Source organism: Oreochromis niloticus, linkage group LG8 (genome assembly GCF_001858045.2).
Source record: "Oreochromis niloticus isolate F11D_XX linkage group LG8, O_niloticus_UMD_NMBU, whole genome shotgun sequence".
Lineage (NCBI taxonomy): Eukaryota > Metazoa > Chordata > Actinopteri > Cichliformes > Cichlidae > Oreochromis > Oreochromis niloticus.
In genome coordinates, this window is record NC_031973.2 from 6,083,774 (window position 1) to 6,111,245 (window position 27,472).

The window sequence follows — 27,472 nt, forward strand, 5'->3', positions numbered from 1 at the left end:
TCTGTCTTTTTTTAATGAGACCTCTTTGAACAAAGAACACCTCTGAGGTTATTGCATAGACTGCATATAAAAGGCAGAGGTAGGCAATGTAATATGACCCATTAGCTTCTGGATTCCCATATTAAAGCCTTGATTTTAGGCATTGCCATCTGGTAATAAGTTCTAAGTTGTGGTACCACAATGTGGATATGACATCATGACTACATTTGAAGTTAGGGTGGGTTATAGCCTACTTTATCATGGCTTTGGCTGATGCTAATAGCATGCTTTTTACTGTGGTTAAAAACGTCTCCTGCATATTTGTAGAAACTCACTCTGTTGGTTATGTAATTCTTTTTTTAATTTATTAAAAAGTTTGTTTCTCTGCACTTGCAGGTGCTGTTAATCCTCATCTTCTTGCTCCATAGTAGCTAGCTAAGGCTAGCTGCTCTGGTCACAAAGGCCTAGAGACCAGTTAGCAACCACCTGGCAACCACTGGTTGCTAGGGAAAAGTATTTCCTTTCCTCATGTCACTAGTAGAAATTGGTCACAAAGAGCTGTTGTTTCTGTGTTTTTGTTATTATTTTGTTATAATTTTCAGTGAATCACTAATCATTACTCTGCCATTTGTTGCATCATTCATCAGAGCTCACGTTGCCAAGCTTGTGTTGCGGCACCTTAGGGTTTGTGGAAACTCTCTGTACAACAATGCAGAGGTATAGTATTAGTGTTTAGTGTAATATAGAAGTATAGTCCTTGTAGGAGTGACAGAGAACTGATTAATGAGTATCTGATGTCATCCCGTTTGCTGATGTTCCCATCTGCACCAACATCCTGCTGCACTGGAAGACCGAGCTGTCACATAGCTGACAGTGTGATGGTTGTCGCCTCCAGCAGCTCCGTGGAGTGATGTTGGAGCCAGTTGGCAGAGGGAGAGATATTTACCTTTGAGTGGCAGTGAGTGAAAACCCCATCGCATCTTTCTGCTGCTGTGACAGCTTTAATTCTTTTTTTCACATCCAGCTGGCATTTTAACTGACATGTTTGCCCACAAAGTGAATGAAAAACAACAGCCGTGTTCAAAGGCTCTCAGATTTCTTTAGTTATTACTTTGTAAAATATGCATCTTGCAGCAATTTGTTGTTGTATGTAGAAGTGTTGCTTCACAGGTGAGCAGCATGACTCCTAGAAATGGAGATGGTTGTCATGCCAGTAACATTCTACCATGCTTTTGACCACTAAAGAAGATGCCCAACAGTCATGATAAATCAAGCTCTAATTCAACGGGCTGTGCAAGAGCCCAGTATAATACACTTTTGTATTCTGAAAAGGGCAAAAGGGAACCATAGCTGAGAACGAGACACTGCTATAATTAAAACCAGTTTAAAATATGAAGGGCAGTTTGAGCCGGCATTCATGCACAATTACAGCAACTCGTGAGCCTGACAGGTAATTATATTGTTATGTTTCCCAGTTGGAGACAATGTTTGCTGGTGTGAAACATAAAAACATGCTCTCTTACAGGAGAAAAGAAAAGCCTGTGTCTCATTTAGAAGCAGTAACATAAAACATGTTGTTTATCAGACTTATGTTTTTTTGACCAGGAGAGCAGAGAAGAAAAATGTGCAATATAGCCACAGAAACATTAAGCAACGAGTAACATGACTGGAGCTCATTTAGTGCAGAACTTTTGTTTTGTCTTTGTATAAACAAGAAATACTCTATAAGGAGAGCTGCAATCATGGCAGTATAGCACGTTATCAAAGTCAAAGTCAAATTTATTTATATGGCACATTTAAAACAACAACTGTTGACCAAGGTGCTGTACAATTAAGATAATCAAAAGAAATTAAAACATAGGGAAACATGATAAAAGTTAATGAAAAGAATCATAATTTACTCAAATCATTAGAAGATTTGAGTAAAAACTAAGTTAAATAAAAGTAGCACAAACTCATTCTGGTTTAAAAGCCAAGGAATAAAAGTGAGTTTTCAGACGGGTTTTGAAAGTGTCCAGTGTTGGGGAGGTCTTGATGTGAGGGGGCAATTTGTTCCACAATTTAGGAGCAGTTCCAGCAAAGGCCCGATTTCCTCTGTGCTTTAACCTGGACCTCGGGACAGCCAGGAGCAATTGATCCGCAGACCTCAGTGATCTTGCAGGAGTGTACCAATTTAAAAGATCAGAAAGGTATGAGGGTGCTAACCCGTGCAACGCCTTAAAAACAAATAATAAAATCTTTAAATTAATTTGAAGACTAACTGGCAGCCAGTGTAATGATGCCAGTATGGGAAATATGTGTTCTCGCTTGCGTGTGCCACTTAGTAACTGTGCTGCAGCATTTTGGACCAGCTGCACATGGCTAACTGATGACAGGCTAACACCAGAGTAAAGACTATTACAATAGATGAAATGAAGGCATGGATAGCTCTCTCAAAGTCTCTAAAACAGAGAAATGGCTTCACTTTAGCAAACAGCCGAAGATGAAAAAAACTAGACTTGATTACAGCATTGATCTGTTTATCAAACATTAGATTAGAGTCCAAAATCGCTCCTAGGTTCCTCGCAAAGGTTTTTTTTAAATAAATTTTTAAGGGGCCAAAGTCGCAGTGGTCACAGGGACCAAACACAATCACCTCTGTTTTCTGTTCATTTAGGTTAAGAGAGTTTATCACTTCATAAAGCAAGAAGGCTCCAGAAGCCAGGCCCTCGTGTTAAAACAGTAACTTCCTCCACACAGTTCATGGAATCTGGATGGCGGTTGAATATTTTTGCAAGTCATTTGTTCAAATTATATCAAGCTTAAAGCTATTCTTTAATAAATGCATCAGCTAGATCTTAAACCTCATCAAGCCACTGAACTGCCCGTGTTGATGCTTTTTTGATTTTTTTAATGTAACAGCTCGCAAATATCGTTGCTATTCGTGAGTTTTCAGATTTACTGTTTTACAAAAAGGCTGACAAAAATAGAAAAGCGTGTTATGATTTTTATTTATTAAGATGCCACTTATTTAGTTGCGTTCTTGAAAGTGTGCTGGGTATAAAAACATGAATTCACGTTTGGCAGATTTCTGAGATACTTGTTTTATGACATGCTCTAATAAATTTGTTAACACCGTTTAGCTACGAGAGTGTGTGAAATGCAGCCCTACAGTCTATTGGTGTACTTTGCTTACTGAGCTCCTAGTATTAGGTAACTTGGAGCTTACACTCTTGTCCAATTATGGCTTTAGAAACCAAGATGGCAACAGCAATAAGCTAAAGTTGAGACTTCAGAATTCAAGCATGCAAACAATGGCAGACTTCACAGTTGCTAACGCTTCTTTATTCATGTACAGTCTGAAGGAAACTAACCTACCTTTTATTTATTTATTGTTGAGGGCTAACAGGGCAACAGTTTGCATGAACTTTACTTAATAAAGGGATGATGTGTCAACTTGAGTTAGGAAGTTCAGTGAAAGTCCCATTTTAAGTTTACTATTCAAATCCACTCATATGCTTAAATTAAGAGTATTTAAATTATTAAATTATCCATCTCTTTAGATGCCTGTCTTTGGACTTCTTATTGCAGTAGCTAATCAGGGACGGCTTGCCATGACCGCCATGTGAACCCCGGGTATGTCATTAGAAAGGCAGTGACACTCTCTCATTAAAATCTCCTTTCATAAGATAAAATGTAGCAGCGGAGGAAGGATCCTTTCACCCCTTAATAAAGAGTACACTCTTATACATCTCTGTCACAGAGCAAATTTAACTCAGAGGCCTGTGTGTTGTGACCCAGAGTCCAGCAGAGTTGGAGCTCAGTTTATTTATGGTTGTAATGGAGTCCTGCTCCCTCTCCTGGAGCTGGCGTTAAAGGGTCCTGGTGTGGGAGGAGAGCTGGAGGCTGTCAGAGAGCAAAGAGCTGGACTCCTGGGATTCTAAACACATCCCAGACTTGCAGGGAGCACTCGCTGACTCCGGCCCATACTGTACGCGCTTTTCATAACCCCCCTTACCTCACCTCTCTCTGCTTTCATAACTCCCCTCCCAGCAGCCAGCTCCCATCTGCGCTTTACATGCCTTCCATATGTGTCAGCGGTGGCTTCAGGTGTGTGTGCACATCCTTGCTGTGAATGCGTGTTGCTTTTGGCTGCATGGTTGACACCTACACTCTTTGCAGTCTTTGTCTTTCGGCTGCTATTGTGGGGTTTCCCCATGAGCGCTCTCATAATTGGAGTGGTTTTGGGGACCTTACTAGTATTCCCCACAAAGTCTTTTTCCTGCTACTTGGATTCAGTTTGGGAGCACTTTCAGCTTTTACTGCCAAAGTGCATCAATTTGCTGCAAGTAAAGCTGCCTTTTCCTTTGACATAAACTTTATGACTTAACTTTTGGCCTAGAGAGCTCAGTTACAACTGAAAATTAAAATTTATGGTGGCAAATCATGCTCCTATATCTCTACGTGATTTGAGTACCAGATGCTTGGCTGGTAAATGGATATAGGGAGAAGGTTTACACAAATAGAGAAGCCAGTTTATTTTCCGTATATGGATTTGCATGAAATGTACAGATTACATTATCTCTTAGTCACTCGATCTGTTGTTTATAGATCTGTCCTGGAGCCCATTTGTACCTGATATTAACGTGGAGACTTTACTTGGATTACTTGGAAAATGATATTTCCATCTGGTATTGATTCTCATTAGCTTGATTTTGAAGCTGACAAATCTCTATAAACAGAAGTGCTGAGTTCTACTGACCATGAGTTTGCCAAAATGCAAGCTCAAAGCTACCATCTATCATCTAAAGACATATAACAGAACTTACCTGTATTTATAATCAGTGACCACTGGATGGAACATAATATATCTGCTGGCTTCCCCTCACGATGTGGCCACATTGCTGATTGGTTTTGTTGGCTTACAAACGTGGCATAAAGGGAAATTGTGCTATTGTATCAGATCTACTTATTTTCCATTCGCGGAGAAAGCATTTGTCTGCAGTTCTTTGATGTGCAATTTGAAAAATCACAATTGAGGGCACATAATCTGTCTGGCTGAACAACCAGACTGTATATACTGTCTGCACATCACTGCCTGCAATGTGATGTCAGTGTGAGCCAAACAACCTCCGGATGTGATTTGTCTGATTCAGCTCAGTGTTTGGCATACCCGACTATATATTTTCTTTATGACCTACATACATACAACTTTACAGAGAGAAGTGTTGTATATTTACAGGCACTGATTATTCCTCTTTGCTTTTCTCTCTTTGTCCCTTTGTTATTTCTCAGGTGGCTCAATGGCCCAAAAAGGAAGAGGAAGAACAGCCAATGTTCGGTGAAGAGCATGACTGGTGAGTGTCTGATGGATGCTGCTTTGACTCTCTGGAGTGGCACCTAAGAAAAAAGCACTTCTCTTACCTGAAATATGCCTGACGTCTTCAGATGTAACCCTTTACTTTAGAGAACAAACACTCTCCGAATATAGGTAACCGTTCATTTTGAAAATTGCTTTTCCAGCACTGTGGTTTGGAGGTGTTTGATATATTTTTGGATTCTCTGAATCTTTTTTGCTTTATAAAAAAGGATTCTCAGTCTCACCACAGTGTACGCAGGCACTAAGTGAGTGACTGCAAAGAAGTTAAGCACAAGATTGATTGCTGCCGCGTGTACATTACACTTTCGATTTGTCAAGAGCAAAGAGAAGAAGTAAAACATCTTGGCACCTGTCATCAATAAACGAAAGCCTTCTGCTTTGTCTGCTTTCATGTTGGATGCAGTTCATTGTCAGAGTGACAGCTCCAAATCCCCTGAGCTGGAAGAAGCGAGTGAGGATGGGAGGTGAGAGACTGGGAGCGATAGAGTGGGAGGAACACCAACATAAAAATCCAAGTCTACAGGATAGCTGATTTAATAAAATATATCCCCCAAGGCTGAGTCCAAATGTTTCCCCTCCCAGCAGCCTTCCTCCCTGCATGACTGCTTGTGCCATGCTTTACCTGCCGTGGTTCATTTGAACTGGGAAAGTATGACAATATGTCTGTCTTAGGGGCATGGTTGTCTGAGATTCAATTATATACACTGTCAGAATTTTCCTCTGAGAGTGGACCAACCCTCAGCAAGTCCATGGATACCTTAACAACCATAATATCATTGTGTCGTGTCCACAGAGTGCGTTAATAGGCAACTTTTTACAACCATGTGGGCTAACATAAATATAGACGATTATAATATGTTAATAATGAAGCCAATAATCAAAGCCTAGGTAACCAAATCTTCTTGATAGATAGATTTACAGTAGAGCTACTCTACAAGAGTAGCTTTGCATGAAACGCTAATGAGCCATTCATGTCCTTATTATCCATATGGCACATTTGGTGTCATTTCAGCTTGTCGTGCACATTCCAGTTCTCCAGGCTGGACACAGAAGTGTACAAACAAGTCAGTTATATGTGCAGGAGCTCAGAACTTCTCAGATTACACCAAGGAAAAGCTGAAACAGCTTGAAAAAGTTTCTTTGTTTTTAATCAATCGGTAGAAGATTGCAAGAAGTCCAGAGCACCCGAAATGCCAGGATAAGTGCTTACAGGGCTGTGATGATGTTACAAACTGTTGCAACCAAAAACTTGTACGAGCTTTGACTGCAGACTGAAGATTGAGGTTGAGGTGTGTGGAGTTTGCATGTTCTCCCCGTGTTTGCGTGGGCTCTCCCCGGGTGCTCCAGCTTCCTCCCACAGTCCAAAGACATGCAGTTAGTGGGGATAGGTTAATTGGAAACAGTAAATTGCCCATAGGTGTGAATAGGGGAGTGAATGTCTGTGCGACTTTTTGTCTCTGTCTGTGTGTTAGCCCTGCGACAGACTGGTGACCTATCCAGGGTGTACCCTCCAGCACCCCCCGCGACCCTGACAAGGATAAGCGGAAGCGAATGGATGGATTTTGGATGCACTGCTTCTCTTTTTTCCTTTGCACGTTACTCTATTTTCAGTTCTCTCAAAGTGCACAAGCCTTCTGCCACCTCAGTTTCTTTTCGCTCCCTTCTTCTGCATTTTCACATCTTCTGTGGAGGAACCAGAAACTGGCTTTTGCCCCTGCAGGATTATGTTCCCAGGCAAAAATAAACCCTCCTCTGACAGAGCAACCCTGCGCCCACCGCTATTTTAGTTTCTTTTTAACTTAATTCATTTATTAAAAGTTCAAGGACGTCCACCGCTTAAAAGAAGGCTGTTTAAAATATAAAAGCACTGGACAAAAGCGTATTGACCAAAACGATTTTTGCCACGTTTGCCATAATTGGTAGTTTGATCAATTCTTCTCGGCCCTTTTCAGCGGTACATAAACACAGCATTTAATCCATTTACAGCAATAGATTTTAAGTGGCATTCAGGGAAGGGACAATAAACACAGCAGCACTTGGCTTTGCGTAATAGCTGTTGATTCAACTGCAGCTATCGGTGTAGTATTGTCCTCCGGTGTCATCAGTGTTTACAGTTTCAAATGTCACCTCGCTCGGATGTTGTCATGTAAGGACCTCTAAAACACAATCCCGAGACTCCTTCAGGGATTCAAACGCCCCTCCCCACACGATTTCACTCACACACACAGACACACTCTCACATGCACACGCACTTTGATAAAACAAAAACGGCAAGTGTTATGGTGGGAAACTTGCGGAGACAAAATATTTATCTTGACTCAGCCACACTTGAAAAATCTCCTTCCTTTTCCTGGGTTTTGCTGGTGGCCTGTCTGGGAGGGGCCAGCAGCCAGAGCCAGAGAGCTGCAGCGGTATTGATTTTGGGCTTGGCTTCCAAACACAGCCACAGCAGCGGCTCGGGGATCCGCCTGCTGCTGCCTGCCCTGCCAACACAGTGGGGCTCACATTTTATGTTATGTGATGGTTCTCTGGTTCTTCTGACTCCTTTTTAAACCTCTTTCCCCTCCTGCATTCTCCCATCTGACCTTTTGTCATTTCTCTGGCTCACCTCCCTTTTACTACTTTTCTTTCTTTTTCTCTTTTTACATAAGTTCTTCTTATCATTTTTTTTTTTTAATTTGACAGAAAGAACCCGAGTGCTCCTCAGTTTGGAAAACTGTCACTTTTATGCCTTTGGCAAGTGCTCTTCTCTCTCTTTTGTCTTTTTTCTCTTCTTCCCACCATCCGCTTCTTGCCTTCCCCCTCCTCCTCTAAAAATCTGTAACCGAGCCAAAAAGGCAGAGCCCAACTGACACTGCCAGTCACTGCTCTCACCACGCCTTGGTGCACGCACACAGACACACAAAAGCGTGTATCACTGGATCCATTTTTAACCGCTAAAAATAAAGAACAGCAGGCTTTCAAAGATACCCCTCATCAGATTTTCTATATCATTTTTTTTTATAGAAGTATAATCAATAGAAAAAGTAAAAGTACATCAAATCAATACTTATTGTGACTGCCCTTTGCCTTTAACATCACCAGTTTTTCATCTTTTTTTCTTTAAATCACCGAGAGCTTGCCACAGTTCTTCTGTGGATTCAGGCCGTCTCTGTCGCTTCCGTCTCCTAATGTAATCTGAAACTCTGTGGGGACCGAACCATCTGTTGCGCGACCCTTTAGTCTTCATTCTTTATGATTGGGGTCTTTGTCGTGCTGCAGAATGAATTTGGGACCAATCAGACGCTTCCTTGGTGATACTGTGCGATAGATCACAATCTCAACACTCCGATCCTCACACACAGTACGTGTATGCGCAAAGTGCAGAGATTTGTCAGTAGCCCTGTTTGTGTGGGGCTGCACTTAAAACACCCACACTGAATTTATTTGCGACTTGCAGTGTATCATCTCCGCCCCTCCCAACGTCATAGCTACTGTAAATATCACATGAAATGTCTGCAAATCTGCTATTTCCTGTGTCTCCTTGCTTGCTCTTTTGGTCTCGCAGTATGGAAAAAAGAACAAACTGTGCCTTTTCTGAGTTTAAAGCAGAGGAACGACTGTGAAATAGGACAGAGAGAGAACAATCCAAATACTGTCAATTTAGATCAGCTGGCGCTGTAGTATCTGCTGTAAGAACCTCAGCTCGGTTGGGATCAAACCAAACAGTAAAGATCTTGTGTGTTTAATTGCGTGACCACAGTAATTTGAGTAGCTTTGTGTCAGTACACAACTTAAAGGGATGACTGAAGTAGGAAAATATGCATAGTACTTTTTTCTTGTTTTAGTTTAAAACAAGGTTTGCAAACTTTCCAAAGTAATTCATGTAATACAGCTTCCTCCCAGTCTAACCCTATTAGTTACTTGGAAACCTTGTTGAATATCCTGTCTGCAAATTAAAGACTAATTACAAATGGGGGTTCACTTCTTACATGCTCTTCTCAGAGCATTATCATATGCCTGTGTAAATAGAAGTATTTCACCTCCGGCCACATTTACTGTAGCACCAGAGGGTGAGTGGGGTTGATTGTGAGCTCTGCTGCCTCTGTAACCACACAGCAGTGTCACATTGCACTGGTGCGCTCGTCTGTATGGCTGTAGAAAGGTTAAACCATTACAGTTTACTAGGAGGGGAGCTTTAAAGAGACGAGAGCTAAAACCGTTTGGCTTCAAAGGTCACAGTAGCATAAGTAACTTTGTTTTTTTATTATGTGAATCATGCAAAACTACTCTAGTAAAGTCTAAAACTAAAAATATGATGCTGGAAAGTCAACTCACATTGTCCACTTTAAAGGTGCCACAGGCTGCATAGCGGTACTGTTCTGGACCACAGAAACTGTGTGGGTATAGTCTAGTGGCCCTATTTGAATTATTAGCACTTGTCCCTATTAGAAAGGTACTGACTGTGTTACCCTGCAGGTTAAATGATGTGAAGAAAAATCCCCTTGATAGAAACTGTTTTTTCTATCAGGATTTTTTATTCAGGCATCACAGTGAAAAACTCAAACACACTGTTGTGTTCCTTCCAAGGTCTCCAAGTGTTGTTTTACTTTCTTATTCAGAGGTTTGAATTCAAAGCTAAGGACAATGATGTTGAAGTACTTCTGTCGTGGTAGGATGTCATTGTTGTATAGATGCTCGCCCACAGCATCAGTGAGAAACACATATACATGATCTGTCTTTGTCTTTCAGGGTACATTCCCAGCTACCTCGAAAAGGATGAGCCATGTGTGGTGTGTGGCGACAAGGCCACAGGTTACCACTACCGCTGCATTACCTGCGAGGGCTGCAAGGTACACGCACACACACAAACCCAGAGAAGCACACGGCAGGTTCATAACCCACATAATGGCTGCAAGAAAACTTAATTTAATGCCTTCGAGGTCAAGTGCCAAGACACACACGCGTACATATGTGACTCACAGCCGTGCACGCACACACTCTTCATAGTGAACAGCCATACACCAAGGTCATACACATATTGCTGTCACTTCATCTCTGAGCTGTGTGTCATTTGTCTTCCTTGCTGTCAGTGTGCTGTGTGATCAGACTGCTTTGCTTCCTTTTGCTCATGTGTTTGTTTATCATTTTATATTCAGGCGTCACTGAAGGGATTGGGATTGAGCGTTGCTGGCAATGATGTATTTGATGTCTCAGTTATTGGGCAGCATGGGGGAAAAAAAGGCTTTTTTTCTTTTTGTTTTTTTCAGATAAATCTGATTTATGGTAAATATTTCATGCTCACTTCCCTTCAATATGTAGAAGTATCTACGCCTGTCAAAAGAATGCTTTAGATCTAATAATACAAGCATAATATTAAATCTCCTTTCACATTTCCATCTACAGTGTGTTTGTCTTGTGCGTAGACCGTTGGGCCGTTGCGTAGCTTTCACAGAAATTGCCTCAGATTTAGTAGCAAGTGGGGCTGACAATACGTTTAATCAAATTTTGCATTAAACACATAAATTTCACAGTAAAGACGCAGCAGCGGTAATTAAAATGTCTCCCTTCCCGCCAGCAGCGGCTGCGGCTGGAAGCAAAATGTTTTCAGGGCTTTTACCGTGCTCGTATTTCTCCGTCTGTGTTGCTGGCTGTCTCTCTCACATCCACGTCTGCCTGCTCTGTCTACCTCCAGGGTTTTTTTCGTAGGACCATTCAAAAGAACCTCCACCCGACCTACTCCTGTAAGTACGATGGTTGCTGCATCATCGACAAGATCACCCGCAACCAGTGCCAGCTGTGCCGCTTCAAGAAGTGCATTGCTGTGGGCATGGCCATGGACTGTGAGTGCACGCACAAAAATATAAGAAATGAATTGATGTCACTTGTTTATTTTTTAATAAAGATTCAAGAGGTAGTAAGACTAAACAACACAGGGACCTAATATTTAACAGCTGGAGCTGCAACTTTATATATATGCAAACAAATTACAGGCGATATACAAACAGTGTGCGTGTCTGTTTTTTTTCTAATTTCTTCCTCCTCCTCTTCCCACCTCCTTTTCCCTCCAGTGGTACTGGATGACTCAAAGCGGGTGGCTAAACGGCGCCTGATTGAGGAGAACAGGGAGCGGCGTAAGAAGGAGGAGATGGTAAAATCCCTCCAGAGCCGTCCGGAGCCCACGGGGGCCGAGTGGGAGCTGATCCGCTTGGTGACAGAGGCCCATCGTCACACCAATGCTCAGGGCTCACAGTGGAAGCAGAAGCGCAAATTCCTGGTGAGAAGCTGCGGCACAGTGATACGCAGCCTGTGTATTGTGATTGTGTTCACTTTCTATAGTTACCATTATATTTACTAGTAAAAACTTACAATCAGGAGATAACCAAAGCATTTGCATAAGATTAAAGCATTTTCTTTTCTACATTGTTGCCGCACTGTTTTTTCCAGCATATTTAAGTGATAGCTTAGGGTTACTCCAGCTTGGATTTTTCATTGCTGTCATTTCTTTAGAGCAATTTAAGGCGACTTCTTACATTGCAAGATTATCTACTGAAAAAAGTAGCTTGTTAGTTTTCACCATTCCCTTAGAAAAAAGCTTCTTCTCCAACAACATAAACAGCATCAAGCTCATTAATTTTACTCAGAGTGACAGCATTAGCTAAACTAAAACCTAGCCATTGCTGTTTTGAAGCTGGCTTAATTGCCCTCCTCAGCGGGCTTCACAAACAGTGTTGGGGGACTGTGATTAGCTTGCAGCGACTGAGGTGGAGATCCGTGTAGATCACAGACACTTATTGATGTTGTTTGTGTCAGTTTCACTTGCAAGTTCAAGGTGATTACGACATGATGTAAAGGTTGTCCTCTCTGAAATCCAGCAAGCTGAGCTACAGATATACGCTGTGGCAAAGGTACAATTCAATGTCTTTCACTATAAAGGAGCTATAGTAGCTGCCCACATGCAGGCACTGTGTGGCAAGGAACAAAGCAGCCTTTTAACAGCATAAAATTGCTCCTTTGAAAAGTGTTTTTTTTTTTTGCATTACTTGATTTGCAAAACTTATCTGAGAACTCTTAACATCAGGAATACTGGTGTGAGACATCAGAAGCAGATTTATGTCTTCGTACTTTCATAACCACTTAGCGAGTAGTTAGTTAGTAGCGAGTTCTTATAGACAAGGCATTGTCTTTTCATGTAAACTATGAGTGACTGTGGCAGTCTGCTAGCAACCAGAGCAGTCACAAGGAGGCTCAAAGTGCAACACTGTACACACCTTTGCAACAAATTTCACCTAACAGCAGCAAACAATACTCATCAGCGTTCCATTTATGGAATACTTGGAGGTTGCAGGGGTCTCGCCAACCAGTCTCTAGACCTGTGTCACTGTTGTTTTAGCTGTCAGTTTCACAGCAACTGCCAGCAACCTCCAGCATCCACTTACACTCAGGGTTACTGGACGTTACTAGTTGTCGCTGGGTGAAATCAGAAACCACTATGCCAAAAACCTCTTTGCGATTGTTTTGGTCTCAAAGTGATAGATTGCCACAGTCACTTTCAGTTTGAGTGGTGGTTGAGGAATAGTCATTTTTCCCTAGCAACCAGTGGTTGCCAGGCTGTCATCAACTGGTCTTTAGGCCTTAACATCATGGCCTGTTTACATCGATGACGAATCAATTATCTTATTTAGTATTTTCATTTCTCAACCTTTCCACTTCCGATTTTTCCTCATTTTGAAAAAGTTCATATTGAAAATATATTGCATACGTCTTTATTTTGGGACGATTTCAAAGATACCCAAGCTTTTATAGGAGCCATCACACCCATATTTATTAACTTCTAGAGAAGCTCTGTGCATGTGTGAATATGTGTGTTTGACAGTGGCAGGGATAATTACATGTACCCCAAAAGATCTGAGGCTTATATGAACTTTTAATTTATATTCATATTTTGGGAGTAAAAAATACCCATTGCAGAAATAAAAAGAGAACCACTCCTGACAGAAGCATTCCCACCTGAGTAATGTTATAATATTTCTTTCAAGTCATCTCCTTCTTTCACCGGTGGGGGTTGTTGCAGGGAACACATCAATAATAACTGCACTTAGAGTACTCTAACAAGTTCCTTTGGATGAATTCAATTCAATTCAGCTTTATGTATACAGCCCCCAAAGCACAACAACAGTGACCTCAAGTCGCTTTAGATAATAAGGTGAAGACACTACAATAATACAGTGAAACTGAAATATTCAGATGACCCCCTATGAGCAAGCACTTGGCAACATTAAGGAGGAAAAACTCCTTTTTAACAGGAAGAAACCTCTGACAGAGCCAGGCTCAGGGAGGGGCGGGGTGAGGGGAGAAGAATAGAAAAGGCCACTGTGGAAGAGAGCCATTACAGCCGACACAAGTTTAAGTCACATTAAGGTCATTTTAAATCTATTTAAAGCACTAAATATAGGTTGTTTTTGTGTGAAAATACCCAATAAACACAACCACCACAAGCTATTTCACGCAATAAAATTCTGTAGCTCTATTTTAGTGTTTTCAAACAAACATGCAGTCACTCACATGTCTTTATCGCTGTGTATTCCCTGGTCTTTTTCTATTTTTCTCACCTCGTCTGTGCCTTTATTCCTCAGTTCACTCCAGAGTTGTGAGTTTTATTCATTCAAATCTTCTGGGTTCTTAACACAGACATAATTCTCCTCATAGTTTTCGTTTGCACCTCAACTCTCCGTTTCCACTTTAATCTCACGCTCGTCTTCATTTCTTTGTTTTCTCTCTCACTGTCCCTCGGCGTCTCCCCTCGCTTTCCTTTCTGTTTTGCCCATCTGCTTTCCGTAAGATCCTTTCTTATCTCAGCCAAGGCAAATCCTCAGTCATTAGCGCTCATCTGCAAGTTGGCAGGCAGTGTGTGTGTGTTTGTGTGTCTCTCTCTCACACACTGCTCTCCTGCATGTGTTAGTGCTCGGATTCATCCTGGACAGCCCTGTCTGGGTGTCCCCGTCTGTATCAAGCTCCCCCTGTCACGCATAAACACAGACTCTGACCTTATGCTTTGGCTCAGGCTTATCGGAGATACTTACAGTTTTAAGTGCTTGTCAACAGCTTCGCAGCAGAATGAGATGATGTGTCACATCCAAATCAAGGCGCTGTATTTAAAAAATTCTGTCCCACCGAGGTGGAGAGGGTTTCAAAGCATTTGTGGTCTGCTTATTGCAGAAGGCAGTGGATGGATGTGATGAGAAGATGGGGCCTTATGGGGCTCACATAGCTGCATAGCTTTGTCCTGTCGCCACTTCCTCATGACTCATGACTTGGTTGAAGGCTACAGTGAGCAGGTGGAAGGTCAGAGTTGGTGTTAAAATTAGGGTTAAACATATTTTTAACAGCACTTACAATTAAAGCGCTTTATATTACAGACAGGTCTTGCACCAAGCGGAATTTAAAGCTCAGCACAGTAACCCTGAGCTTGGCTCATCTAAAGGATAAACTGTTCCATTTCACACAGCATTCACCCACTAACGGGGAGCTGGAGTCACCGAACCCTGAATATCTAAATTTAAATGCTAGGCCAACCAGGATGAGCCCATTCTGCCCTATGGGGACTACTACTTTAAAACTGCAGCAATGACACTGCTTCTCATACACTGTACTTCAGCACGCAAATGATGCCTGATGCACTCGGGGCTGACCCTCCTCACTTAGGCTGCAGTGTTTTCCTGAGAGAAGAGATGAAATTCAGTATGTTGGAAAGCTAGTTTCATTGTTATGCTACATATATCAGGTACAGATCAGATGCAGGCACAGAACAAATAAAGAATATGGGGGGATACATGAGTACCTCGCATATATGTGTGGAAACCAGCAGCAACCCACACAAACAAACTGAAAATATGTAAATAGTTCGATTTCCTCTGGTGGGGGATTGAGGCTGACTACTGTAGCGATCAGTAGCTGTAGACGCTTATGTGAAAATGGCAAATTCTAAAGTAGAAATAACTGCCTGATACTAAAAATGGTTTTGTTCTCTATAGCTAACTTAAACCTTTATAAGCACAGGGGAAAGTTAAACTGTCGTGTGGCTGCTTAAAGGTGAATGCCAATACACCTTTTTAGCATGAACTCACCACACTCATCTGTATGGTGTCAAAAGTTCCTACAACCCTTTTGTTCAAATATGGGAACTTTAAGACCATGGCAGCCAATAATCTCAACACAAGCCTTTAAATGCAGCCTAAAGTGGAAATTTACACAGCAAAAGAGTCAACAGCACTTGACCGGCATTTTAATTCTAATGCATCTATTGCATGTATCACTTTATAGGAGAATTTTTTAATTTAAATAAAGTAACAAAGTGCTTGAGAGAGGTGGTCCTTAGGTGTCATTCACACAGGCCTAGACACTGGATAGCAACCTGCTGGTAACCTTCAGTCTCCAGGCAAAAACGTGTATTCTCCAACTGCTTCGCAAGAGGTTGCCGGCAGCTGGTAGTTGAAGTCCGTCTCAAAGAAGTGTGTGGTGCTACACCAAAAACCTTATTGCGATCACTTTGGTCGCTAGCAGACTACCACAGTGGCTTGTAGCTTGCAACTTGTCTACAATCACTTGCCAACTCTTTGGTAGCGGTAGTGAAACTGTTAATAGTGTGAAGCGCAGAGAGCATTCACCTTCAGATTAAATGTGTTTGTTTCAGCAGTAAGGCACGACTTCTGGTCTGCTTTCTCTAGCACTTGTTGGGTATTTAACACTATGTGCAACGAATTTCAGCCAGTGACAGCAGCAGCCTACAGAATCCACCAGTTGAGGAAAACACATTTTTCCTACTGACCAGGGGTTCCCATTGGGCTGCTGACTGCTCTCTAGGTCTGTGTGGCTGAGGCTTTACGGACTATAAAGGATAATAAGAAAACATCTGCTATCATTAGACTTAATCTAATTTTTAGACCAAGAAGAAGTGACACACGAGTCACTCTGTTTCCATTTTTAGTTTTGTCTGCTTTGTTTGTTTGTGTGTCTCGTGGCATCGCCCACAGCACGTTGTGGCAGTGTTGACTGCTTGTGAATGAAGCCGTTTCAGAGATAATGCGGGGCCTGATGTTTCAGATTTTTCATTGTTGCTAAGACCAACTAACATATCTAGCCCATTGAATCATTTGGCCTTATGGAGGGGAACACACTGCTCTGACTTGTAACACAGTGTTCTCTCTCACACGCTTTGGTCTGGCATCTGGAAACGGCGTTGATGAGAGAAGATTCGGTTCAGCTGTGTGCGGCAGCTGTGCCTGTGTGGGTCTCTACATCGGTCCAAAGGTCATAGCATTCCTAATTGTCTGATAGCGTTTCTATTAAAAGTAATAGCAAATCTTGTTCGTTCACAGTTCAACGCAGTCTGCAGAAAATGCATGAGAAGTTTTGTTTGTGCACACCTACATATTAATGTATCCATAAAACGAGCTGCAGGGGAGGTGTAACGTCTCGTCGACGTCAACAACCCCGTCTCAAAGAAAGGAATGTCAGCACACTGGTGGTCTGCAGCTTTCCAGTGCAATAGGATAAGATTGATTCCATGTGTATTCAAAAGGCTTTTTCCTCAATATTCAGATAGTTCTCAAAGATAGAACTGCAATATATGTGATCATACAAATTTGTGAAGCATGAATGCAAAATTATTCACTCATATTTACTAACAGGCGGGATGGTGAGCTATCCTTCTTCCTTCTACTTCCCGGCTACTAAAGGTCAATATACACTACTTGCTCCAAGTTTTCTATTCAGTTTGTTAGGCGGGAGAAGTGAATCATAAATCGTCACGGCGGCACTTCATCTCACACAAACCTCCTTTTTTCCCCGATTGGTCCTGAACTTCTGACCTTTAAGCTGTTGCTCTCAAAAACATTAAAAGGCCTTGAAAAGCTCTCCCCAGCTACTTAGTTGTGCTACAACCTAGCAATGAGAAACAGAGACATATGTGATTCATGCATGGTAGGCATATGGTTTTGGTTGAACAGAGATATCCAGAGTAAAAACAGCAGTGTTTTAACCGGCACTCATGAGGTGCTCTTACAATCATGCCATGCAGTTACTTTTACTCTACTGTGTATTTAAAGCACTGATATGCAAATGATATGTGACCTTATATAGCTAAAATTCTTGCACCTTGCAAAGTCGCTTCTGAGTGATTGGCACTGATAACAATTCAGCATGTTGTGGCAGTTTCACTATCAATGTTCCGTCACATTTCTGTGATTGGTGATAATTTATTCATTAGTAATGCATTTTAACCACACACATGTTCACTGTTTCACAACAGCGAAACGAATTTATCTTCTCCAGCTCTGCAGGAGCAAACCTTCTGCAGACCTAATGCATCTGATAAAATAAAAGGTCAGGATGACACTGCAGCAAAAAGTTTTTACTGTTTTCTCCTCTTAATGAGCAGCATTACACTCAGGGAATTTCAAGTTCCCTGAGTGTAATGCTGCTCATCTTCAAGTCTAAATATCTTTTGGCTTACTTTGGGACACATTCTGGGCCTTTTCCTTTTCAATGTGCAGAGTTTTGTTCAAGGAGAGCTTAACACTTATTAAAAAGCCTGCTTCGGCTCCCTGACTAACTAGTCTGTACAGCAGTAAACAAACAAATAATCCCTTGCCAGCTCTGCGGGTACAGCTGAGTGCTTTTCCTCAGTGTCACCCAGATGGCTATGCAGTAAATAAACAATAACAGTTGCAAGAAAATCACACGAGTCCATTAGAAAGCACATATGAGCCTTGCATAGGCCAGAGAGGAGGAAACTATTTACAAATACTAATTAATACCCATACATTCATTGTGCATGAACGGCTCTATGGCAATACCAATTCACAAGCTGCAGTCATGTGTAAAAGAACGTTTCCACAGGCCTCTATGCAGGGCTGTGAAAGTTTAAGAACATCCCGATAGCTTGAAGTTAGCATTTTCTGTGTGACTTTTTCAGTCTCATATCCATGTGGAGGAATTTTGGCCCAATCTTCTTTACAATGTTGCTTTAGTTCATTGAGGTTTGCAGGCATTTGTTTATGCAGAGCTCTGTTGCAGCATTACAGTCAGTTTAAACACTTGAGTCTTTCCTTTTTCAGTCATTCTGTTTTGGATTTGCTGCTGCGCTTGTGATCACTGTCATATAGCATGACTTAGTTTGGGTCAAGCTCTACCTGCCTTGACTCTTGTATACCTCTTTTTGGTATACAAGAGGAATCTACGGTCGACTCAGTTACTGAAGGTCTTGTGGTTGCAAAACAGGCCTCCTCCACCACCCTGACAGTTGGTTTGAGGGGTTTGTGCTGGTATGCTGTATTTGGTTTTCACCAATTGTGGCGCTGTGCACAATGACCAGACATCAACTTTTTGGTCTCATAGAAGTCTTGTGTTTTATTCAGACTTGCAGCTGTATCCTTTTTACAGAGAGGAGGCTTTTTTTAATTGTCCTGTCATTAACTTTAACATTTAGCATCCTAACAGAGGCCTGTAGACTCTGAGAAGTCTCTCTTCTGTATTTTCAGATTTTTTTTGCCATTTCTTTGAGCATTGCACACCATGCATCTGACCTTGGGATGAACAGCCACTGGGAAGACTGTAGCATTGTGTTAACACACAATTGACTGATCAATTGTGATATAGCTAGATTAAAACTTGGAAAAAAGTCCTGCAAACTAGATACACAAAACGAATGCTACTGAGCGGATTCTTAAAACTTGTGAACTGTATCACTGCCAGAGCAGAACAATGCTGCATTAACCTTATTCAAAGAACTGAAGGCTGCATTTGCATTTTACTGATTAGGCGAGCTTTACTGAATCGCTTTTAATTTAAAGATATGTAATTGCCACCCCTCCATAATACGCACTTGGCAAACTGTCAAGTCTACTTTGTTATGTTTCATTTAAAAGGTCGGCAAGTCTGAATTAGAAATTAAAGTGTTTAAGAGTGTTCTTGTGTAAATAAAATTGTACCCATGAAGTCGGGTAGTGACAATGGGATCTGTGGAGTGTTGCCTTTGGTTCATCCCAGCTCTCTCTGTTGCTGCTGCCATCATGTGGAGTGATTTCTGCACAGGCTGCAAATATTGCACAGTAGATTTTTATTTTTTAGCAGATCTAAAGCATGCTTGCTTTGTTTAAGTGCTTCTCTTTTGTCCCCAGCATCAAGAGTGAGGGACACCAGCTGATGTTAGCTTAGAAATGAAGTCCATTAAGGCCACATTCACACAGAATAACCATACTTTGTAAAATGAACTTCATGTTGTGTTTAGTTTGATCTGAAACAAGTGACCAAGCACATAAAATCATTGAGAAAAGGAGCTGAGGGACGTTTTCCCAAAGTCTTGGGCCTCCTGGGTCTCCATCGAACAGAACATTTACTTTTTACACTGTTTGTGCACTCACCTCTTTACCCTATACTAGTATTAACTACTGAAGTGTAGTAATCTGCAACACTTGTATTTTTGTGCCTGTGCAAGCTTCACTGCAGATTACATAACATATTTTGCCAGAGGACCAGTGAGAGTCAGCGTCTGCGATTTGAGCTCTTTTCTTTCCAAGTTTTTTGTTTTTCTGCTGCCTCTTTTTCTGCTTGAGAATTTGAGTAGAGGAGTTTGCGTCAGCAAAGCTTGGAGCAGCATTTGTGTGCGATTTCATGACTCTCATGTTGCCACACAGCATGATGAACAGTTTACAGAAAGTGCAGGCTGAAATCCATCAGAAGCAAAATCCCAAGGGATGATCAGATGGATGGGATCAATGGCAGCGTGAGCTGAGCGACATTTTTCCTAATGAATATTTGTCATCAAGTCTGAGGATGATGGTAGAAAATTCAAGTGAAATACAAACTTTGCTTATGCCATACAAATTCATCACACAGAACAGTGACATGATGGGATCATTTCCAAATCACATTAAGTCCCCCGGTAATACTAATCCTGGATGGATTGAGCTAAAGACTATATTACATTGTCATCTGTGTCAGTTGTGAATCGTGACACAGAGCTAAACCCGAGAGATCTGCCCGTCTCTCTCCTGGCAGCTGTTTTCCCCATACTGACATGAAAAATGGCCGCTGACCTCCACCAACAAAAGCAATGTTTTGTTTTGGCTCTTGCACGACAAGAGTTGCAGTCCATCAAAGTTATTATTACAACTATTTAAATTTTCCGTAATTGCCCAGCTTTCAGCCTCACAGCAGAGGACTGGCTGTGTTTGCACTGATTTACGCAATCCTTCTTCCTCTGCATCATGATTGATGACTCTTTGTTCGTGGTGATTATTCCTCTACTTTTATCTCATCCCATTTATAGCCGGAGCAAAGTCTGAATAAATGACTCTGTCCCTGACACATGCTTTATTCACTGGAGCGGGAAACAATATTTTTCATAGTCATAACATCAATTCAAACAACTCTGTAAACATATATATTAGTGATCGGCGGTCTGCCTTTAAGTAAGTGTTATCTGTTTGATTACATGTCCCCGTCCTTTCTCCAAGGACAGTCCACTGTCCTCTGATAAACTGTTCTTTGATTTGCAGCATTTTGTGGAAGACAAGCCGTTTAGAAAAATGTTGTTGTATTCTGAAACACCTTAAAGAAATCCCATAAAAAGGCCATAATATTTACTACTTTGTCTAAGGTGCTCTACTACAACAACAGACCGTACGAACTGGAAAGGCAAGCAGCTGTGACTGGGAGTTCATCTGGTTTGAATCACTTTGCTATTTAAAAAAAAAGGCTATGTGTAGTACACATAGACAAATGTAGCCACAGTTATAAAGGAAAAAAATGTCTGTCTTAGACTGCAGAGGCAAACATGGAGACAAACAGGAGGGATGCTTTCTCTAAGTCGAGAAGTGGATCACAGAGTAGGACAGCTGACTGTTAGCGCACGATATCCTCAGCACATTTCTATTCCATTTATTTTGTAACTTTGTGTAGGATCATGCTTTAAACTATCTGCACAAGCTGATGAATGACATCACTTTAATGTCAAAGAGACATGAGGGGTGCATTCCAAAGTCTCATCTGCACAGGCCTCCTCAGTGTCCTCCTAAATCAGGGGTCTCCAACTCCAGGCCTTGAGGGCCGGTGTCCTTCAGGTTTTAAATGCGTCCTTGATCCAACACAGCTGATTTAAATGGTTAAATCACCTCCTCAATATGTCTTGAAGTTCTTCAGAGGCCTGGTCATGAACTAATCATTTGATTCAGGTGTGTTGACACAGGGTTAGATCTAAAACCTGCAGGACACCGGCCCTTGAGGCCTGGAGTTGCCCACCCCTGTCTTAAGTCATACTGGTTTCCACGAGTGGTACAGGAGCACTGAACTACAGTCCACTGAATACTTAGGATATTATAGGCTTTGGACAACCTAGCATGGTTGTTTTTGATGTTTTTATGGTATTTGTTGACTATAAGCATTTGAAACAATGCAACTGGCCCACAGTTCAGTCAGTTCAGTCTGCATTTAAAAGATGTAGGTAGCAATCGTGACATTGTGCATTGTTTAGTAAGCCCTGCTTTATCCTTGTTTCTGACTCATAATTTACAAAATCAGCATTTTATTGCACATAAGTCTTAAACCAGCGACTGAACCCATAAATATTCATGAAAGTGTTTACTGAGGTCAAAGATCGAGGGACCCTCAGGGCTGGTTTGCAGTTGGACTTGAGTTTTCACCCCCCTGCTTGGGCATTAGAAGCCTGGGCTTCACTTTGCAGAGCTGTAAACTAGGTTCATCATATATGGATCAAACAGTTTTTATTCTTCTCTGCTTTACTAATCTCTAATTTAACATTTCCTCTGTGCACTAATCAGCCACCCACATTTATTTCCCTATTTAGCCAGAGAAAATCGGCCAGTCTCCAGTCGCTCCAACATCAGACGGAGACAAGGTGGACCTGGAGGCCTTCAGCGAGTTCACCAAGATCATCACTCCCGCCATCACCCGTGTCGTTGACTTTGCCAAAAAACTGCCCATGTTCTCTGAGGTGAGTGGCGATTAATTTGACCTGAACAGCACAGGGGAAGGCCAGAATTAACACTAAACAAAAATTGGCAAAACTGTTCATTTACCACAGCTAAACCAAGACTGCTCCAGTTTACTAGAAAAGTCCAGCACACAAGGAAAGTGCTGATCATTTACATATTTCCTCAAGCAATCGCAGTGTTTGCAAAATAAACCGGCCTTTGTTTCTGACAATTAGTGAAGCATTCCTGCTCCTGTTTGGCCTGCCTCACTTAGCAGCACGTAATCATGTTTCCCTTCTGTGCTGCTTGTAATGAGACCTCGGGTGATTGGATAATTATCAGGGTGTATCAGAACTGTTGTCTAGTGGGACAGCTGTAGTGACAGAGCTGTATGACTGTGACTCTGCTGGTGATGAATTGCAGAAGAGGAAAAAGTCTTTACTGTGATCTGTTAGAGTTTATGAAAATGTCACTTTTTTATTTCTTAATCAGCATATTTTAATGCATTGTATAATTATTATACAAGTATCGCTATCATGATGGATACTACTAATCAAGTCGGTGTCTGAGCATGAATAAACTCCTTATAGTGCTCCCAGAGCTGGAGGTTTAGCTATAACAAATGCAAAGTTTGAATATTCCAGACACAAGCAGATAATCAGCAATGTTTAATTTGCTATCTTCTTCTCACATTGTAACATATTTTATTATGAAAGAAGCCATTTTAATCTGATTAAAGAGGCAGAGGGATGGAACCTGTTTAGCTTACAAGCGATCTGTCCGTGGCTCTGCAGTAAATTACTTATAAGAATCCACAGAAACAAAGCCTGCATTCATTTAGCCAGTAAAATTAATCAGTTGCTTTTTGACAAATTGATGCAGTACTAACTGCATTATTAGGCATTTACTTTAAGCCTGCCCCCTAGTTAGAAATTTACAAGACAAATCAAGCCAGTGAATGTCAATTAATCTGCTCTGCAGTCAAGAGCAACGAGGAAAGAAACAAGCTCACATCAAGGTACGATTAATTCAGCACATCAGAGCCTGCAGATTTAATTGAACAGGTTTTAACCCAGAGTTTCTAATATCCATGTAAATCAGGGTGTATTAGTCATAATCTGTGTTCATCAGTGGGGAAAAAAAGTACGCCTATTTTCAGCCCATCTTCATATTTCTCTTCCTCCCATCCCTTCCTCTTTAGCACATCTCTCTGCCTTCCTCGCTCTCATTTATTATTTAGTATCCTCTTTACCTAAATTCTCTCTGCCATTATTTGCTGTACTGCTTTATTGACACTTGGATAATGGTGAAGATGTGGGAAGGTAGCAACGCAGCTGAGTCATATCTAATGTGTGAGTGCTAAGACAGTCGACTGAAGGACAGATATTTCTCATTTTTCTATGAAACTTACGGAATGAAATAAAAAATTTGCGTCAGAGATTCAGTTTGTGGATGGCAGGTTTACAGGCCAGTACCGGCTGTGAAACCATGGATGTAAACAGATGCCAGTGTTTCAAATAATGCTGCAGATAGCAGCATGAAGACACTGGCATTTTTTGCTAGTTTGCTTTATTTTTGTAGTTATTTATTATTACGACCCGTTGATATCGGCCGTAGCAATGAGATTGCTGATACACGCAGCTTAAGTGAGTTTCCACTGAAGGGTGTCTGGGATCCAGGCTGGCTGAGGAGCTGAGTAATTTGGGATGGACTCAGATTAGAGCCACTATTCCTCCACACTGAAAGGAGCTAGTTGAAGTGGTTGGACACCTCCTGAACACCTCCTTGTTTAGATGTTTTTGGCGTGTTCAGCTGGAATGTTGGCCCCGGGCAAACCCAGGGCTCACTGCAGAGAATATACCTCTCAGGTGGCTTCTGGTGTTTCTGGAAGAAGAGCTGGTGAGAGGGAGGTCTGGGCATCTCTGCTCAGACTGCTGCCCCAGCCTTTAGACCCAGATAATGAGCAGATGGATGGATATAATACAATAAAATGGTTTATAAAGGAAAACAGCTCTCTGAAATACTGTAAACTAAATAAAATACAATAAAAGTGGGTTAATAAATTTAGTAAAAACAAACAAGAACATCAACTTTCAGATGAAGTTAAAGTGACTCAGTATATACAGCATGTAAAGTATAGTGCTATCTTTTATTGAACGATTATTTATTTATTTTAAAACTACCTGTTTACTCTATTTTTTTTTTTTTGCACTCAATGTTCATGTTTATTTTTAGCCTTTTGCGTGACCGCTTGTCTGAGGAAAGCGCTTAATAGATAAACTTTCCTTACTAACTTGCTTTGTTTTTGAGAATATGACAATATGTTTGCTCTGATTTTGATTCACCAGCTGCCTTGTGAAGACCAGATCATCCTGTTGAAGGGCTGCTGCATGGAGATCATGTCCTTGCGCGCAGCCATGCGCTACGACCCGGACAGCGAGACGCTGACGCTCAGTGGGGAGATGGCTGTGAAGCGGGAGCAACTGAAGAACGGCGGGCTGGGCGTGGTGTCGGACGCCATCTTTGATTTGGGCAAGAGCCTGGCACAGTTCAACCTTGACGACACGGAAGTGGCGCTCTTGCAAGCCGTGCTTCTCATGAGCTCAGGTTATTGCTAAAACCTTTATTCTGCATATTTAAAGCTACGTGGCAGTTACTCTGGACTTGTTGCACGTGTTATTAGTGATGTATAAGTTTGAGTTTAATGCAATTTAAATGCAAATTTCTAGTCTCCTATGGCCTTGCAGTTGCAATACAAAGACATCATTACTCACTACTGTACATATCATACAATGTAGCCTATTTTGAATCAAAATCTAATTATAGTCTGAAGATAAATGTCCACATGCATATTCAGTGTTGGGAGCTCAATTTAAATGTGATGAATAAGTCTTTGCATGTCTCTGGTCTTGGTTTATTTATTGTAGAACATTTATTACATACATGCGCACATGGGCAGTTTTTTCAAATAGTAGGATGCAATAGAAGGGATGTTCTAGTCTCTCTCTAATATATTATTTAAAATATGGCAAATATACATAAATAATATATTAATATATATTTGGTGCTGCTGCCCCATGGTTAGCACCATCGCCTCACAGCAAGAAGGTGCTGGGATCTATGTGGTCATTTCTTTCCATTTTGTTGAGTGATATTCCGGCCTTCTCCCACATTCCTAAAACATGCATGGTTAAAGTACTTCTAAACTGGCCATAGGTGTGAGTGTGAATGGTTGTCTATCTCTATGTGTTGGCCCTGTGATAGACTGGCAACCTTCCAGGGCCTACCCAGTCTTTAGCTCTATGACAGCTGGAATAGGCTGCAGCGCCCCTGAACTGGATAAATGGAATAAATTGGATGTATGAATGAATGTAAATAATTTAAAGGGTTTTTTTTACTGATTAAAGAAAACTGAAAAAGAAAAATAATATTAAAATGCTGTTAGGACAAACAAGAACTACTCCCTGCCTGGCTGGGGTGCTTCTGGCTTTGTGTTCAGCTATGAGAGAGAGTAGAGAGAGTAGTCAAGTAGACAATGAAACATTGCTGTCCTCCTTAGTCGGCAACAGAAACACTCGTCTGCTTGTGATTTTTCCTGGGCTGCAGACCCAGGAGATGCCTGGATGTTGAAACCCCTGGCAAAAAATCCATATGTGCACCTCTAAAACTGGGGTGAGTTTTGAACTGAAAACAAAGTGGATATAAGAAAAACAGATGAACAGTCCACACGCTGCAGGGGATCCGGTTTGACATACTTGTGCTTGAAATGTCACACTTTTCATGGTGGGATGAATTGATATAAAAGAAGCCCTGCAGTGTGCAATACGACAACTGTTTTTTGTGTTTTTATCTGTAAAATATTAGGAGAACGTGGACCGATCCTCCCCAGTATTATAAAGGCAAAACACAAAAAAAGTTCATGCACAACAATTTTCATCAGTTGTTAACAGTATAAAATGAGTTAGCATATTAGCATCAGCTAATAGCATCATTATTATTTTTGTTCAAAAATCGTATTCATTCTTCTATGTATGTTTCACTTCATATTTCCCTGGTCATACATGCCCCGGTGCCTCCTTCAGAGTGTGCATGATGGAGAAAAACAGAATGTGTGAATGCAGCTTGTAGTTAGTCCTCAGAAGTAGTAAGAGAAAAACTTACACTAAGTAGCAGTCTTTTTACAATTTTAACACCAGCAGTTGCTCTGGTTTGAGAACACACTGTGAACTATATGAGAAAAAACTGGCATAATGCCACCAACAATACGTAACCACATGTAAATACATGGATGTTAATCTGCAAGGGATGAAAGCTGCTGGTGCTAGCATCGCTAAAGTAGCCACACTTATGCTGTAGTCACACTTGTTAAAACAGTGACTGGAGACTGCAGCACCACCAAAATTATGGCAACTGTATGTAGTGAATTTGCAGCCTTGTTGTCTTTGAAACGTTGTTTTTAAGACAAGGATCAACTCTGTGACCGCTTGCTGTCAGCTGGCCTCCTCAGAATGACTTTGGTGTGCCCAGATGCCCTTAAAATGAAAGAGAGTTCATTGCTATCAGTCTGGGATTGAATGGGGTCAAGCTGGCATTAACAGCAATCTGCTTGTGATAATACAGCAGCTATGTGTGATAAATCAGCGAAACTCTAAATCTATTGCTTTCTGTATGCACATAAATTCACATTAAACAGAAATTCACATCGCATGCTTACATTCAGAGTCCAGCCAGAGTTTCATAGATTTCAAATATAAATTCCTCCACAAATAGTGAAGTAGTTGCTGCCAAACTTGCATGGGCACTCAGGAACCTTATAATATATATGAATATACCCAGACTACAACCAGCTGGCAGACAATTAAGTTGAATTCCCTATTTAAAAGAGACGCATTGCAAAAAAATTGTGCTCATCGGCGCAGATTAGTTGGCAATTTTTCTGTATTTGAGTCAGATGGGGGTTGTTTGAAGACAGGTTGAATACCACCAGGCACCCTATGCAATCACATCGTCATTAAAAGTGTTATGTAGGTGTTGCAACCACATCAGTGCAAAAGAGAAAAAAATTAATTGCAGTCACCACTTAACCACCAGCCTTTACTAGTCACAAGGATGTTGCTATTTTTACTCTAGCATGACTGAGCCAATAAAAGTGAATGTGATC

At 41.3% G+C, this 27,472-nt stretch overlaps 1 protein-coding gene across 11 annotated transcripts in view; it reads left to right on the plus strand.

The window, feature by feature from the left end:
* thrab (thyroid hormone receptor alpha b) overlaps window positions 1-27,472 on the plus strand; it is a 165,391-nt gene that overhangs the window by 122,418 nt on the left and 15,501 nt on the right. For 9 of the 11 annotated variants that reach the window (XM_005453782.4, XM_019362300.2, XM_019362299.2 and 6 more), the window contains 6 exons: window positions 5,254-5,315; window positions 10,070-10,170; window positions 11,013-11,160; window positions 11,389-11,594; window positions 22,185-22,331; window positions 24,660-24,918. In XM_005453782.4, coding sequence (XP_005453839.1) covers window positions 5,254-5,315; window positions 10,070-10,170; window positions 11,013-11,160; window positions 11,389-11,594; window positions 22,185-22,331; window positions 24,660-24,918 — 923 coding nt within the window. Of the gene's footprint in view, window positions 1-612; window positions 697-771; window positions 938-5,253; window positions 5,316-10,069; window positions 10,171-11,012; window positions 11,161-11,388; window positions 11,595-22,184; window positions 22,332-24,659; window positions 24,919-27,472 lie in introns of those variants that run through there. The other 2 variants (XM_025909694.1, XM_019362306.2) reach the window with 2 other exon arrangements.